Source organism: Dermacentor variabilis, chromosome 10 (assembly GCF_050947875.1).
Source record: "Dermacentor variabilis isolate Ectoservices chromosome 10, ASM5094787v1, whole genome shotgun sequence".
Classification (NCBI taxonomy): Eukaryota; Metazoa; Arthropoda; class Arachnida; order Ixodida; family Ixodidae; genus Dermacentor; species Dermacentor variabilis.
The window spans coordinates 93,801,512-93,815,606 of NC_134577.1; the positions used below are offsets into that span (position 1 = coordinate 93,801,512).

The 14,095-nt window shown below is 48.3% G+C and overlaps 1 protein-coding gene across 1 annotated transcript; it reads left to right on the plus strand.

The window, feature by feature from the left end:
• The first annotated feature begins 10,779 nt into the window (after nucleotides 1-10,779).
• On the plus strand, nucleotides 10,780-12,200 carry LOC142559340 (alpha-(1,3)-fucosyltransferase C-like). Its single transcript, XM_075670953.1, has one exon. It carries the CDS (start codon nucleotides 10,780-10,782, stop codon nucleotides 11,995-11,997), a length of 1,218 nt encoding a protein of 405 aa, XP_075527068.1. The 3' UTR covers nucleotides 11,998-12,200.
• The last annotated feature ends 1,895 nt before the right edge of the window (nucleotides 12,201-14,095 follow it).

A 14,095-nucleotide genomic window follows, 5' to 3' on the forward strand; every position in this document is an offset into this window, starting at 1 on the left:
TCCCGAAGATAGTGCAATGCCGTGCCGACCCGCGGCGGAGGTGTGGCAGGCGTTAAGCACTCCCCATACGTGGGCCGATACCGAAAATTGTGAAATGTCGGGCGGACCCGCGGCGGTTGGGAAGCGGCGGTTGGGAAACGCTTTCGAGAAATCTTCGTATATTCCGATTTTATTTCTTATTTTTTTTTGTTACCAGCGATTATTTATTTCTGTCACGACCTTCTCTGTCAACAAACTCTGTCGACTACCTTCGTCAGGAGCCAAATTGGTTGCAACTAATTAGTTGATATTCATAAAAAAATTGACCGCCCTTCCACTGCTGTGAAGTAGCGAGCAAGCGAAGCTCGGGATCCGCGCCTCTTCGTTGTCGTAACCCCTCAGTTTCGCGTTTCCTTACGGCGAGGTCGGCACTTCGACGACAAGTCCTTTGTAGAGCGAGTTCCCGGCGGCGTTCATCAAACACCGCCTGTTCTTCGGCCGAACGCACGATGCACGGCCCGCTCACGCTGCCGTTCCTTCAACGCAGCCTGCTTTTCGGCAGAACGAACCAGACGCAGCGTCCCCATCTGACAGCCGGGCTTTAACTGCAGGCGGGAAACGGCGGGCGCCGAGGCGGCAAACACGCAATCACATCTTTTCCTCGTCTTCCAGAGGGAGGGGACGCCTGTGATTGGCTCGCGCTTTACGCTGCGTCTACTTCTTCATGCATATAACACCCCCTTTTAAAGGTCGATTGGGATGAACCAACACTGGCTAAATGGGTTAGCATGGTAGTCTCGCAATCCGGAGGTCGGTGGTTAGAATACTCCGCCCTACAAAAAAATTTGATTTTGAGCAGCTTGGGTTTTTCATACTGCAACACCAACGCCGGCACGAGTGAGGCACTACAAGCTTCGCCTGAAAAACAAAAGAGGAACGTAAACATTCTTCGTTTGAGTCCCTAGGAGAAAATTGGCAATTGTGTTTATGTGGTGATTTACATATTCGTTAAATTTGCTTGTACAGATCTGTGGTTACCAAATCCTCCTTTGGGACCTCATTTATGCAACACGACTACTTTAGACTTTTTTTACGGCGAAAGCTGTATATTACTAACCTTTCGTAGTTTTCGGCGTCCCGCAACAGAAACGGACTTAGCGATTTCTCACAAACCCATACGGGTGCAGTGCGGTGGCGCAGGGGCCGAAATGCGGAACAGATTAGAACGCTCGCCGTGAACAATAGCGTGACGTCAAGATTATCGCAGTATATAAGCAGTAAGTTATCGGCGCTAAAAACAGTTGCGTTATCGATGGGACGGGCACGTATACTTCGTACATCCGAAGAACAAGATGCGTACGAGGAGCGCCGGAGGGAACAGCAACAAAATTGTAAACGGCGCCGGTGCGAAACGACCAGAAGAAAGTTCCCGCGATGCTGAACGTAAAGGACAATCGCGAGCCCGGTCCCCTCCAAGCTAGCAACGACGCCAGACTAGCAACGGTAAAAGTGACAACCATTCCACTCTGTGAAGATGGAATGGCAGCGAGAAAGCACTTTTCTTTTCGTTTGAAAGCTTTGAGTTTCGTCAGCTGTCGTTGCCATTCTATCTTCCCAGAGTGTAATGGTGGTCATTTATTATTTGAAGTGCAAATACGCCTGTTTGGAGAGTTAGATTGTATATGCGAGTCAATACAAGACAGACAACGTAAATAACAGGCTTCACCTTTTGACCAAATGAGTCTAAAAATGCTTCTAAACCTTCATAACTGATGCATTCAGGAAGGACCATTGTGTTTATGTGGCGATTCAGATATTCGTTAAATTTGTTTGTTCATTCATTGTGGCTGTAATTGACACCATCTATTATAATATTATCCGGAGTATTTTGCTTATCGCAACGTAATAGCGAAATTAATTTACTCCTAAGAAGACTTTGTTTACTTACACCGTTCAACATATTAGAGTGGTAGCAATTCTTAGCTTGTTACTATAATGTGTTAACCACCCTTATTCACTCTTAGAGGCGTAAATGATTTTACAGTGTACGGTAAACCAACGGCAACGTTGAAACATATAAGAGCTAATAGTTATAAAACATCTGGGTCAGCCACCAGCATCGTTCTCACGCATTTCAAGTCTAGCAGACTGAAATCTCTGTGATGTGTTTACAAAAGCCTCCAGTATACGAGGCATATCGTGTTGATCCCCACAGCGATCACTGTGGTCGGTAAACCGGCATGATTCGCATAACGAGGAATTATGAACATTTCGTTCAGTTTCGTTTTTCGCCACCACGTGGCTTATCAACCTTTCAGATTCCGAAAATCGCGCCATGATGTATGACGCACAACTAAAGAAAACATAATAAAAAGAACACCCTCAGATTGTCGCTTCCCCTCGGTACATGGAAACGAGTGCGCTTATGTATCAGCGTTATCTCGAAGACGGCCAACTACTTGCTTTGCTGGCAATGAATCGACGATTTTGTTGGACCCTTAGGCTAACAGCACGTCGGCATTCCGGAGAGATGTCTGGCCGAGATAACGGTTCCCGCAAAGCTTTCGTTGAATATGTTGTTCTTGACCGGTTCTTTCTTTTTATTTCTGCTACACGGTGGCTACGGGCTTTTGGATCCGTCAGCCTCCTGTTTCACCGGTTTCCTATAGAACCGGCGTGACCCATTGTTCAAGAAGTATTAACTCGAGTCTATCTTCGATGCCACCTGCTCAAATACATGTAAAACGCAGGAATGCTTTTATGAAAAAATCGCCGAAATGATTTGACTCAAATTTGCATGCATGTAAGAGCGAAAATTGAAGTGCACTGACCGTCGCAAATGGAATTGTGATTAAGACAATGAAATTTTTGGCTAGAATCGCAGGAAATCGGTAAATTAAAGATTACAAATCCGCAACTCAGCCATGCAAAAAAAATCGTACTTATATAAACTGCATCCGTTGGAGCATCAAAAGCGAACACATTTTGTGCACGAATTTACAACTTATGTGAATTCGTTACAATGTTTGGAAGCGTTTTGAACAATAACAAATTCATTAGTGTTGTTTTCATGGTGGCCTATGATATATCACTGCTGTCAGCTTGAGGTGCATTATTAAGCGCAGTTTGAAGAATTGTGATATCGTTCTTTAGTTACTGAGGTAGAGTTCTACACGTCGAATTTTGTTTCTTGAAATTTTGCGATTTTTTTACAGTTTACGGAAAGCAAGTAGGCCATTCAATTAAAATACCGCTTTACGAAATCACAGCATTGTAATCCTTTCTTTTAAATTCAACAAATTTCATAATTTTGGTGCAGTGGTTGCTCTGAAAAGCGATGGCCGATTTCACATGTATTCCGATATGAGCCCCCGAGATAAAGCGGTAAAAGACATCAAAATTGCTGCGGTATACCACATCCGCAGGTAGTGGACTCCAAGCGACAAAAATTGAAAAAAAAGTTAATATTTCAAAATGTTACTGCAGAACACATCTCATTATCACTGTCGATAGTAATGCTTAGCATTCCAGTGTGTAGCAACGCGCCATATTTCTGAAGTCGCGTTTCTTTAACATATGTAGTTGTAATTCTGAGACTTCCGTTGGTTTGTTTATGTGTGGCCTAATCCAGTGTCATCTCATGTTGGTATATCATTCACTTCCCATATTAAGGCTTGACCATGGCGGCATAAAGATGACTGTGCGACGCCGACGCACCAACGACTATGCAATCGGAAGGAATGACATCGATGGAGTGACAAAGGCGGTATGACTACAACGGGATGGTTACAATCAGGTGACCATCCTCAAATGATGACGTTAGTATAACGACGTCAACGTGCCGACTCCAACATGAGGACAAATTAATGACGATGAGTTTACGACGACAACGGCGTGACGACGGTAGCATGACGAGATGCGGTTGACGAAGCTGGAATGACGATGTTGCAACGACCCCGACGGCGTACCTAGGGGTCCGAGCTTTTTAGACAACTTGGTCCACTGGGTGTGCATGAAATGCGTGACGATGACGGCACGACGACAGTCAGATAACAAAGCTTAAATGACGATTACTGAACGACAATGACGGCATCGCGCCCATGAACTAATGGCTCAAGCTGCTAGACGGCTTTCGACATTTTGTCGGCGAAAAAGTCGAGATAGATAGATAGATAGATAGATAGATAGATAGATAGATAGATAGATAGATAGATAGATAGATAGATAGATAGATAGATAGATAGATAGATAGATAGATAGATAGATAGATAGATAGATAGATAGATAGATAGATAGATAAGAAAAGACAGGTTAATCATCCTCACGCCCGGTTGGCCTATGGTTGGTTACCCCACACGTGGACAAAGCATAACGGGTAAGACAGGTAAGATGGAAGGAGGAGAGGCTGGAAGGTCGTCAAGAATTGTGCAAGCGCTTTTGTGGGCTTTGCACACTTAGGGTAAGAGCAGGGATTTGGAGCTTCGGTTAGGGCCCGCATTAGGCCCGGACATGCTATTTGCAACTAAACAACTAAAGGCAATAAAAACTGCACGCTTAAGACTGAAGACAATAAAGAACTGCACGCTTATGACTGAGAACAATAAAAACTATACTCTGCATAGATTAGTGCAAATTAGCGGCGCTCTCCGGCTACGGGGAAAACGGTGCAGTGCAGTGATCAACCGCGGCCACTGTCACCCCGCTTTTTAATGCGGTCAGAATTGTTTGCCTGCTTCAGGCACTTCCTTATCTATCTATCTATCTATCTATCTATCTATCTATCTATCTATCTATCTATCTATCTATCTATCTATCTATCTATCTATCTATCTATCTATCTATCTATATATCTATCTATCTATCTATCTATCTATCTATCTATCTATCTATCATGCACTTTGGGCTAGCTGCTTTGTTTTTTACTGAGGAGGAAAACTGCTTTATTTTATCAAGAACTTTAGGTTCACTGCCTTCATTTCAGTTTCCTAGGCAAAAAGAGTTTGCATCACCTTGCGAAAGCAAAACAAGACTATCAGCGCCATATTGTACGCGTCGCTCCTAGGTCACACCTCGAAACAATTGAAGGAAAGTCAAAACCAGAGCCCCAGAATAAGGTTGTGCTGGCGACGATGGCAATGGATCTTCATCAAACACGATGTGTTAGCCATAGGCTCGAAAAGAAATTAGTAATAATGAGGAAATCGTAATCAGTATTTTCAAGTCCGTCTGGTCAACGCCTCCTCTATATTTTTTTTTCAATGCAAGCAATATGCGGCCCATTGGACCCTTCATCACTCTCTACAATCGTCTTTTCCTACTCTCGTCCGTCGGCTAGCATTCGTCGTGGGGGAGCGCACCTAAGGCCCCTTAAACTTCGTAAAGTAGTGCCAGGCTTTGAAGAATGCCGCCCCCTATTCGCGCGCTCTGGTCGAGGCCTACGCCGCGTCGTTACTTGCCTAATAGAATCACGTGGGCCCTCGCGCATTGCATCAGCGCCATTTTTGCTCGAGAAGCGCCTACGGAGTGGTGAGGAGCGTATGTTGGGCGCCATTGCTACGCTCGAGCAATGTAGGCGGCGCCACGGTCGAGGAGGGAAAGTGAAAGAGAGGAGAAACGAGGAGGAGTGAAGGCGGAGGAGGAAAGTGTCGCTACTTTACGAAGTTTAATGGGTTTTAAGCATATCGTCTGCGTGGTGCCTCACAGCGGAAGTCGGAGGAAGACTGACAGATGCGTTATAACCTGACACATATGCAGGGACGAGGCGCCTACCACTTCTCATCGGGAACGTCAGCGGCGAGCGGTCAGCCGCCCGCGTTACGCAAGCAGGCGTAGCTAAATTAGTCGTACCTAATGCATTAGTCGTACCATCTGGGCAGCGTCGCATCGCGGCAACCCACTGAACTAAGGCGCAACAACGACTTCCATCGGGGAGCGCGCGATTGCACTGGCATTGAAAAAAATACAGGAGGCGTTGGCCTGGCCAGTGTAGGGGCCTTAATAATTCCATTTTTTTCCTCCGGCAAAACAACAAACACAAAAAAAATATTCAGATCCCGCACACTGTGGGAATCTTTGTAAGCGAGGCTTTCTATGCTGTTTGCATTTGTTGACGATAAGTAACGATGATGTTGACGGCGAATGTTTTAACTTCTTCTACGTTTTGCCCAACATAGAAGTGGTGAGTTCATATTAAACGTTACCTCCCCCAGTACAGAATAGCCAACCGGAGATAATCTCTGGTTAACCTCTCTGTCTTTCTTTTGCCTTTCTCTCTCACTCTCTATCCCTCTCTCTCACGAACACGGTGAGGGAATGAGCCGTTTTCAACACGGTCGTCTGGGTGCTGTTTTAGGAGGGACCGGCGGATTAACACACGGGCGTTGTCAATCTTACAAAAAATTTCTGGGCAGCCATTCCCGTTGTGAGCTCACGTTGAAGCGAGCCGATGAGCCTCTTCATTTCCAGCAACACCCACGTGCGAAGGTATCCACAGGGCAATGAGGGACACCCTACGAGAAGTAATTTTGTTGGCAGACTCTAGTATACGGCGGAGAATCGGGCTATTGGCATCCGTTCTCAACAGCCTGCCAAGGGCAGCATGGGAATATGCAAGGATGACGACCTTCGACGTGCTTATTTGTTCTTGTACGTACTTCAGAGCAACGTCGATCCCTGCCAGCTCCGCAGTTGTTGATGAGGATGGATGAGGTATTCGAAACACCCTTCTTATGTCCGTCGAAGGGCAGAAGAAAGCTGCTGCAGCGCCTTGAGCGTCGCTGCTTACCGATGCGTCCATAAATACTTTAGGATGGTCTCCATATTTTCAAATAAGTGCAGCTGGGCCAACTGGAATAGTGCCGAAACAGGCTGGTCTGACTTTTTGTGTATCTCGGAAATCGAAAGATGAATATGGAAGGGGCATTTGTTGTTGTGTTCCTTCGGAGTTGTCAATGAGGTAGTCTCTTCTGAACTGCCAGCAAGGGCAATGAACAATGATGACATTTTCCCCATGCCAGAGATTGTTCGTTAATGAGTCGGTTAATAAGTGCTTGTCCATCTGACGCTCGGTGAAGACGTTCTGGGTTACATAACGCTCCCTTGTCTACTTGCGGCCTCAGTGGCAGCTGGTGTGTTTCAGTGAGTAATGGAACAGAGCACGCCTCGCGACATAATCCAAGAATGACTCGGAGGGCAACGCGATGGTCCCGTTCCATTTGAGACATCAAACTAGGCGGCGCGTTCAACACTGGCAATGCATACATGCTGCTAGAAAGTACAGATGGTTGATAAACCTGTAGTGCTGTCATCTGGTCATAGCGGTCGCCCGTAGCAGTCAAGACGGCCACATACTTGAGTAGCGACTGCGATTGGCGCCCCACAGAGATGACGGCAGGGCGCCATTATAGGCGATCATCGATAATTGCACCCAGGTATCTGTGTTGCTGTAACCAATTTATCGGTGCATCTCTGAGATATAGCTGGCTCATGGTTCGACGAGGGGGTCGTCTAGCATGATACGCAGTTGCGGCTGACTTAGCAGGTGAAATCTGCAGACCAACTTCATCCATGTACTCTGATGTCACATTAAGAGCTCTCTGCAAAATTCCACGAAGATGTGGACCGTGGTGTGAAGGACCGCTGATCCATGGTGCGGTGTCATAAACATAGATTGTTTTACCTATTGGAAAGTCACATTCTTGAGACAATCAGCTTGCAAGTCCAGCAAGTACGCTGTTGAAGAAAAGCCGCGGTAAGACGCTGCCTTGCGGGACACCACACTATACAGGTCGAGATTCACTCGTTGCTCCTCCAACGCGCACTTTCATTTTACGCTCCGATATAGAATGGCACACAAAACATATGGAAAAGCAGGAGCAGATACCGCAGCAGAAAGCACAAGGTGCTATTCTGCCTTGCGGAACAGCGTGGCCGACGACGCCTGTGGTAGGCTTTGCTTGAGGCGTGCTCTCGGACGTGTCGCCGAGGCGCTCCTACATACGGTGCGGTTCGGCTCCCTGGTCCTTTGGTGGACGCTCGCACGATGTTAAGATAATCGCGAGGTTGTATATACCACGTGTAGTGTTTCAATGCACCGTTCTCCAAAACTAAGGAAGCTTCGCTTGCAGACATAACGGATGTATTCTGCCTGAATTTTTGCTGTATTTCTGGCTGAAAAAAAGTTTTTCATATACCTAGACAATGGAAGTGTAGTGCCTGTGTGCATTAAAAAAAATATTTTTTCTTTATGGGGAATTTACTTTTGATATTTGTGACCATGTTTTTGAAACCGTAAGTACTAATTCAGGAATAAATAATTGATAGAATGACACAATGCATCCATTTCGAAGCTCCAGGTTCTACCGTCTGGTGAAAAAAATGATTCGTAACGTGATTGATAGACAGCCAGCCTATACCAATTTATTTCTGGTATTACGCAGAGGAGTTGAAGTAATAGGTGAGCGCTTCTTTGAATTCAGTGGCGTCTGAGGTGACAGCGCTGGCATTGAAAAGGTAGCTGTAGTCCTTAGCAGTCCCTGGAATCAAAGATTTGAAATAGATATTGGTTTGGCTTAACGGAACACGAACTTTGTATTGGTGATCGGTGTGGGATGACGCGTAGAATGGACGATGAAACATTTGGTGTCTAAGGAGGGGCTTAGTGTAATATGCCTCGACGAAAAGTCACAGTTTTAGATTGAGACAAGAAGCTAATTCCTATAGACCAAAATTTGCTTTCATTCTTCATACACTGGAGTGCTAAATGAGAGCAATTGGAAAACAAACTGAAGCGGGCTGTTCCGTTCTGCATATGCTGAACGATATCCGCAACGGTTGCCAGGCTTCGGTCCCAAATTGAGCACGGATCAATCGAAAGCCGTGACCCGTGCTATAAGAAAATGAATAAAACGCGCGCGAGGTCGCCGTTTCTCTAGGTCCTTTGATTTAGCGTGCTATGAGCCCTTTTGTTAAATGCCCCGAAACTGTACACTAAATTATGAGGGACACCGTTTGCCGAAGGCATCAGTCACCGCCTATAAAATAGTAGACGAATTTCTTTGCATTTCGGCCCCAGCTAAATGTGGCAGCCAAGCCAACCAGCAACCTCGTGCTGAGTTATTTGGAACTCGTTACGTCTAAATGCGGGGCTCCCATTTTTGCTTGGATATTGCTCCGCGACTATCATTTTCATCAAGAAGCATCAGAGCCCTTGGCAGACGTGTGCGCCAGCCAAATCTGACCACACACATGACCGTCCACTTGTTCACTTGCATGCGCAGTGTGTTCCATTTTCGGCTCTTATTTCGCATTTGATCGCTCCTTCCCCCCCCCCCTTATTTTTTTTTCGCTCAACCGTTTATGGAAAAGCAAAGGACACCGTAAGGAAACTTTCACTCGTCCACAGAACCTGCTTGGCGACAGACACGCATTGGGCGCCGGACTAGTGACCGACCGCAAGGTAAGCTGGCCCCTCACATCAAAGAACTGCGGCGTCTCCGGCTAGGACAAACGACTTAAGGTCCCCTCAAGGCAATGCATTTCCCGCTAGAATAAGTATGTGCTTGTGATGTATGAAGTAAAACGTGGCTCAGGATGACCCCCAGTCATCGAGAGGGACATCGCTCAAGGCTCATCTGTTATGCTTGTACGCGTGATAGTGGAGTGTAGCCGAAATTACTTCATGCATAGTGGTTACGGAAATTAGCTTCATTTCAGTTACTGTAGGTGCCTGGTACTATGGTAGCGTGAGCGGATAACGCTGGCTGAACCAAGTGGCTGCGTTTTCAGCACGCGAAAGTAATCGTCAATAGTTCTGTGAATGTAAAATACTATATTTTGCTGCGATGACTGGATTGCTTGCAATGCCCCTGGTCTATAATTATTGGCGGTTCTCATTGACATCTTCTAAACCGCCGTCCTATGGTACTAACGCGTCCGGAAACTGGGTGGCCACGCGACAGGCGCGTTTCGATTCAAGCGACAAATCGATAACCGTCAATCACGGGCATTTTAATTAAATAGGATATGCGGTGCATTGAGGTCATGGTGGCCGCCATGTACTGGTGCTAGCGGTCCTGCGCCCTCACGTGGAAACTGTCTCTACTGTACCAGACCGGCAATTTTCTGTTTCCCATGATCGTCCTCGCTTTTTGAACGATCTTTCAGTTCATGCATCACTTGTTTCTTGTGTTCTACCGCTTCCTTTTCTTTCCAGCTGCATAATCAGTACTTGATGTTCCTCTGGCGCTATTTTACAGAACTGCCATGGCGGACCAGCCCTTAAGCAGCCGAAACCTCAGAAAATTCCCCTCCACCAAAATTACGTTCCGCAATCTCCGGACCTCGCATGCTGAGTCCTCCGAGCATTCGCAGCGCGTGTCTCTCATTGGTTCCATGGAAGGGGACGACGAAGTAGCTTTGTTCAATGCCGAGGGGACCGTCGAACGCGAGCCTGGCGCCGAAAGCCTCACTCGATCTCAGAATGAGACGCTCACCGTCCAAGGTGCCGCCGGCACTACGACGACTGAACAACTCCGACGAGGTGCCTTGCCTCCCGATCGTCCCCAGCAATCGTCTGGCGGCAGCGCGTGCAAAGTGGTTAAGGCGGCGGCTGTGAGCAGCTTGCGCCAGAAGGTTCCCAGTGGGACCGAGACCCAAGGCGCCGGGCACAGAGAGTACGAGCCCGACGATGATACTGAGCTAGGACCCGGAACTGGCGTAACGCCAGAGGACCAGCCTCTTAAAGAACGCGCTCCCTCCCAGTCATCCGATAGCTCGGACTTGTTCCAAAACTATGGGTCCATGCATCGCAGGTGGTTTGAAAGACCCAAATTTCGCATTTGTTTGGTGGCGATCGTATGCCTTGTCTTCGTGACTGCCATCATTTTCATTGTTATCACTGTCATCCACAGCGTGAAGCCGACGCCGGCCACTCCAGTACCGCTACCTCCGTGGCTTCCGTGGCGCAATCGCACGTATGACAACGGGCTCCCGCGCCTACTGCTGTGGGAGCCACGTGTATCGCGAAATGATCCACTATCTCTGAGCGTCGATACCGGCGCTGGGGCCTGGAACGACAGGCTTCAGTGCGAGCTCGATGGACGCGATGTCGAAGTATGCGAGATCACCAACGACCGGCGCCGCCTGGTGAGGAGTGATGCAGTCGTCTTTTATGCTGAGCACTTGGACCAGTACGACATCCCTGCCCAACGTGCGGCTCCTCAGATGTGGGTATTCTGGGCGCGGGCCCATCTGCCGCCCATGGGAAAGGGAGGACGGTTCGTCAATTCATCCCTGTCTCTTCCACTGGTGACGAACTTGTTCAACTCGACGATGGGCCGCCGCGAAGACGCAGACGTTGTGATACCGTACAAGACGTGGCGTTGCGACGCGTCCGCAGCTGAGTACCAGTTTCTCCTTACCGAGCAGCCGCGAAGAGACGTAGCGTGGTTAGTGGATGACTGTGAAGAAAACCGGTTCGAAAGCGAAGTGCTCCACAGCACCGTCGATGGTAAGGGCACCGTCTACATCCGCCTCTTTCCTGCTTGCGGAGCGTCCGAGTGCGGCTCCCCGTCGGAGTGCATCGGCTACATCGCCCAGCGGTATCACTTCCTAGTGGTCTCCCTGGAGCCCGTGTGCTTCCAGAGCGCGTACGAACTCATTTATGACGCGTTCGAGTACGATGTCGTTCCCGTCGTCCTGACACCACCCGGTGCAACACTGGAAGTGCCTGAGCATTCAGTTGTGAGCTCTGCAGATCTGCATGGTGAGGGAGAACTGGCCAAGTACCTGCGAACCTTGCTTGACGACCCTGAAAAATACAACAGCTACTTCGCATGGAAGCGCAACTGCTCCGTTGTAACTGCGGTCAAGTTGCTGTGTCCCCTGTGTCACGCACTTTGGGAGACGCCGATGCGACGGCCGCCGCATCCGAACGTCTTGGAGTGGTGGACGCGCCGCACCAACTGCCGGGACGAGCCACTCTTCGGCCTGGACTCCGAGTTCATACAGGAGCTGTGAAACCGGGAATTCCCATTGTGCTCGAGACTAACCTGTGCCTCTTCTGGCTCTTGTTTTCGTTCTCCTGGGCAGTTTTTATTGTACTCTGGTAATCTATATTCGCTAGCCGTTGCGCTTTTCGTGCAGTCGGTGCTATTTACGGCCCTCTGTTCATTCGCAATACACTTTTACACGTATTTATGTGCAGAATAAACTTTTTAGCCCACAACTCCTCCGTCTTTTCTTGGCGTGCTGTTACAAACGCAACGCCGGTCATAGTTTACCCGCAGCGCTATCATCCTACAAGCATGAGACACCAACAATGACGTAACACAACTGATAGCGAATGTTGGACGGCGACGCACTGTGATCGACACAGTTTAGCACGCTGCTTGAATTTGAACATCGCCTTCGGATGACTGGCAGTGTGCTTCAACATTGTGCTCAACAGAGGCAGGTCAGGCAGGTCGTGTGTGCGTTCTCTCGCCTATTCGTCGCTGTTCGCAGCCGGTGTTGACCAACCAGGTGGTCACTGCACCAACGACATAGCATAGAGAAAGAAATTATACAAGAGGGGACACTGGGCGAAAACTGGAAACAGGAAATATTCACGCGACAGGCGTGACTATTTCAGTGTGAAATGGGGTTGACAGAAGTTGTTTCATTTTCTTTTCTTTCCTGTCAAAAGTAAAGATATCTCCGTATAATATAAATTTTGCGGCCTACTTCAGTTGCCTAGCGACAGGCGAATCGGTAATTGACGAGCCATGCGTCATTCGTATGACACACCACCAAAGCGACCGAGACCGGCTGTGCATATGAGCGTTGGCCTTTTCGGCGACCCGTCTGCCTGTTGTTCTCTTTTTTTTTATTTCGCCTGATTTGGTGGGCTCCCACCGCTTTCTTGCATTCCTTCTGAACTTCGACACGGCACCACTGCACTATTGGACTACGACAAGGTGAGAAATTTCGTTCGACAGTCTGCGACGCATTTCAAGCAATTAGGCTTACGGAACGGCACCTATAGCTAGACTTGTGACGCAGTTAACTAAAAACAGCGTGGCCGTGGTGGCGCAGTTAAGTTAAATTAATGACTCGTACTAGGAGATGTTTGCGACGCTTTCTGTGAGCCCCAATATTATTTTATTTTGGTAGTTTTTGGGCACGCTAGTCGCACAGAACGCTGTGACGCAGTTTCGCATGTACTGAACCTTATTGCGACAACTTTTGGTGCTTTGTCGGGCCCCCAACATTATTGTAACAAATTTCGTTTCTTCTTAGGGTACTTTTCAAGCCTGGCGTTGTGACGAGGTTAGCAAAAAATTACCGACGATTACGTTACTTCCTAATGCGAAATTTGAGCGCAGCAAATGAGCTGTTTCACCTTTTGGATAGATTGAGGCAAAGAAATCGAGCAACACATGTATGCGCTATCACAGAATTTTTTTTTATTTTTCACACGTATTCCTTTAACAAAGACTCCACTAACAGTTCTTGACAGTCATGAAGGAAGCTTTGTGGTCGGAGAAATAGACTGATATATGTTCGACTTGGTACACCAATGCTTGATTCTCAAAGACGAGATCTATACAAGCGCCTCGCGAGGTTGTCACAGCCGTGGGGGAAGCAGAGGCTAAGCGCCGCCGCCGAGAAGACCCTGCCGTTCGTGCCGCCGAAGCGGAGGCTCATCGCCGCCGTCGAGAGCAACCAGCAGTAAGTGGAAGCGGAGGGGGGCGGCGTGTACACCCAGCGGCAAACGATGGGGGCAGAAGCGCGCGCAGCAAGCGGACAACACGATAAAGGGAGGAGGGAAGAGATAGCAGCGACTGACTGATGCCGCTGACGCCGATAGTGAGTCAACCCCAGCTATCCGCCACACAAGAACAGGGGGGGGGGGACCCTTTCCTCCTCTTTCTGCATGGCGGCGACGGTGTTCTATGCAGTCACGTTATCTTGACTCTCTAGCGGCGTCAGCGGCATCCAGCGGTATCAGTCGGTCGCTGCTAGCGCTGGGGGGATGAAAGGGGGGCGGAGCTGGTTACGAGGCCGACGACGACGCGAAACCCAGGAACGGACGCCAAAGAGCTGCGCTCTAAAAACAGCTCGGGCGTGGTGCGCA

Bases quoted from the DNA above. Each gene is read 5' to 3' on its own strand.
- LOC142559340 (XM_075670953.1), top strand. From the start codon at position 10,780: ATGCATCGCAGGTGGTTTGAAAGACCCAAATTTCGCATTTGTTTGGTG.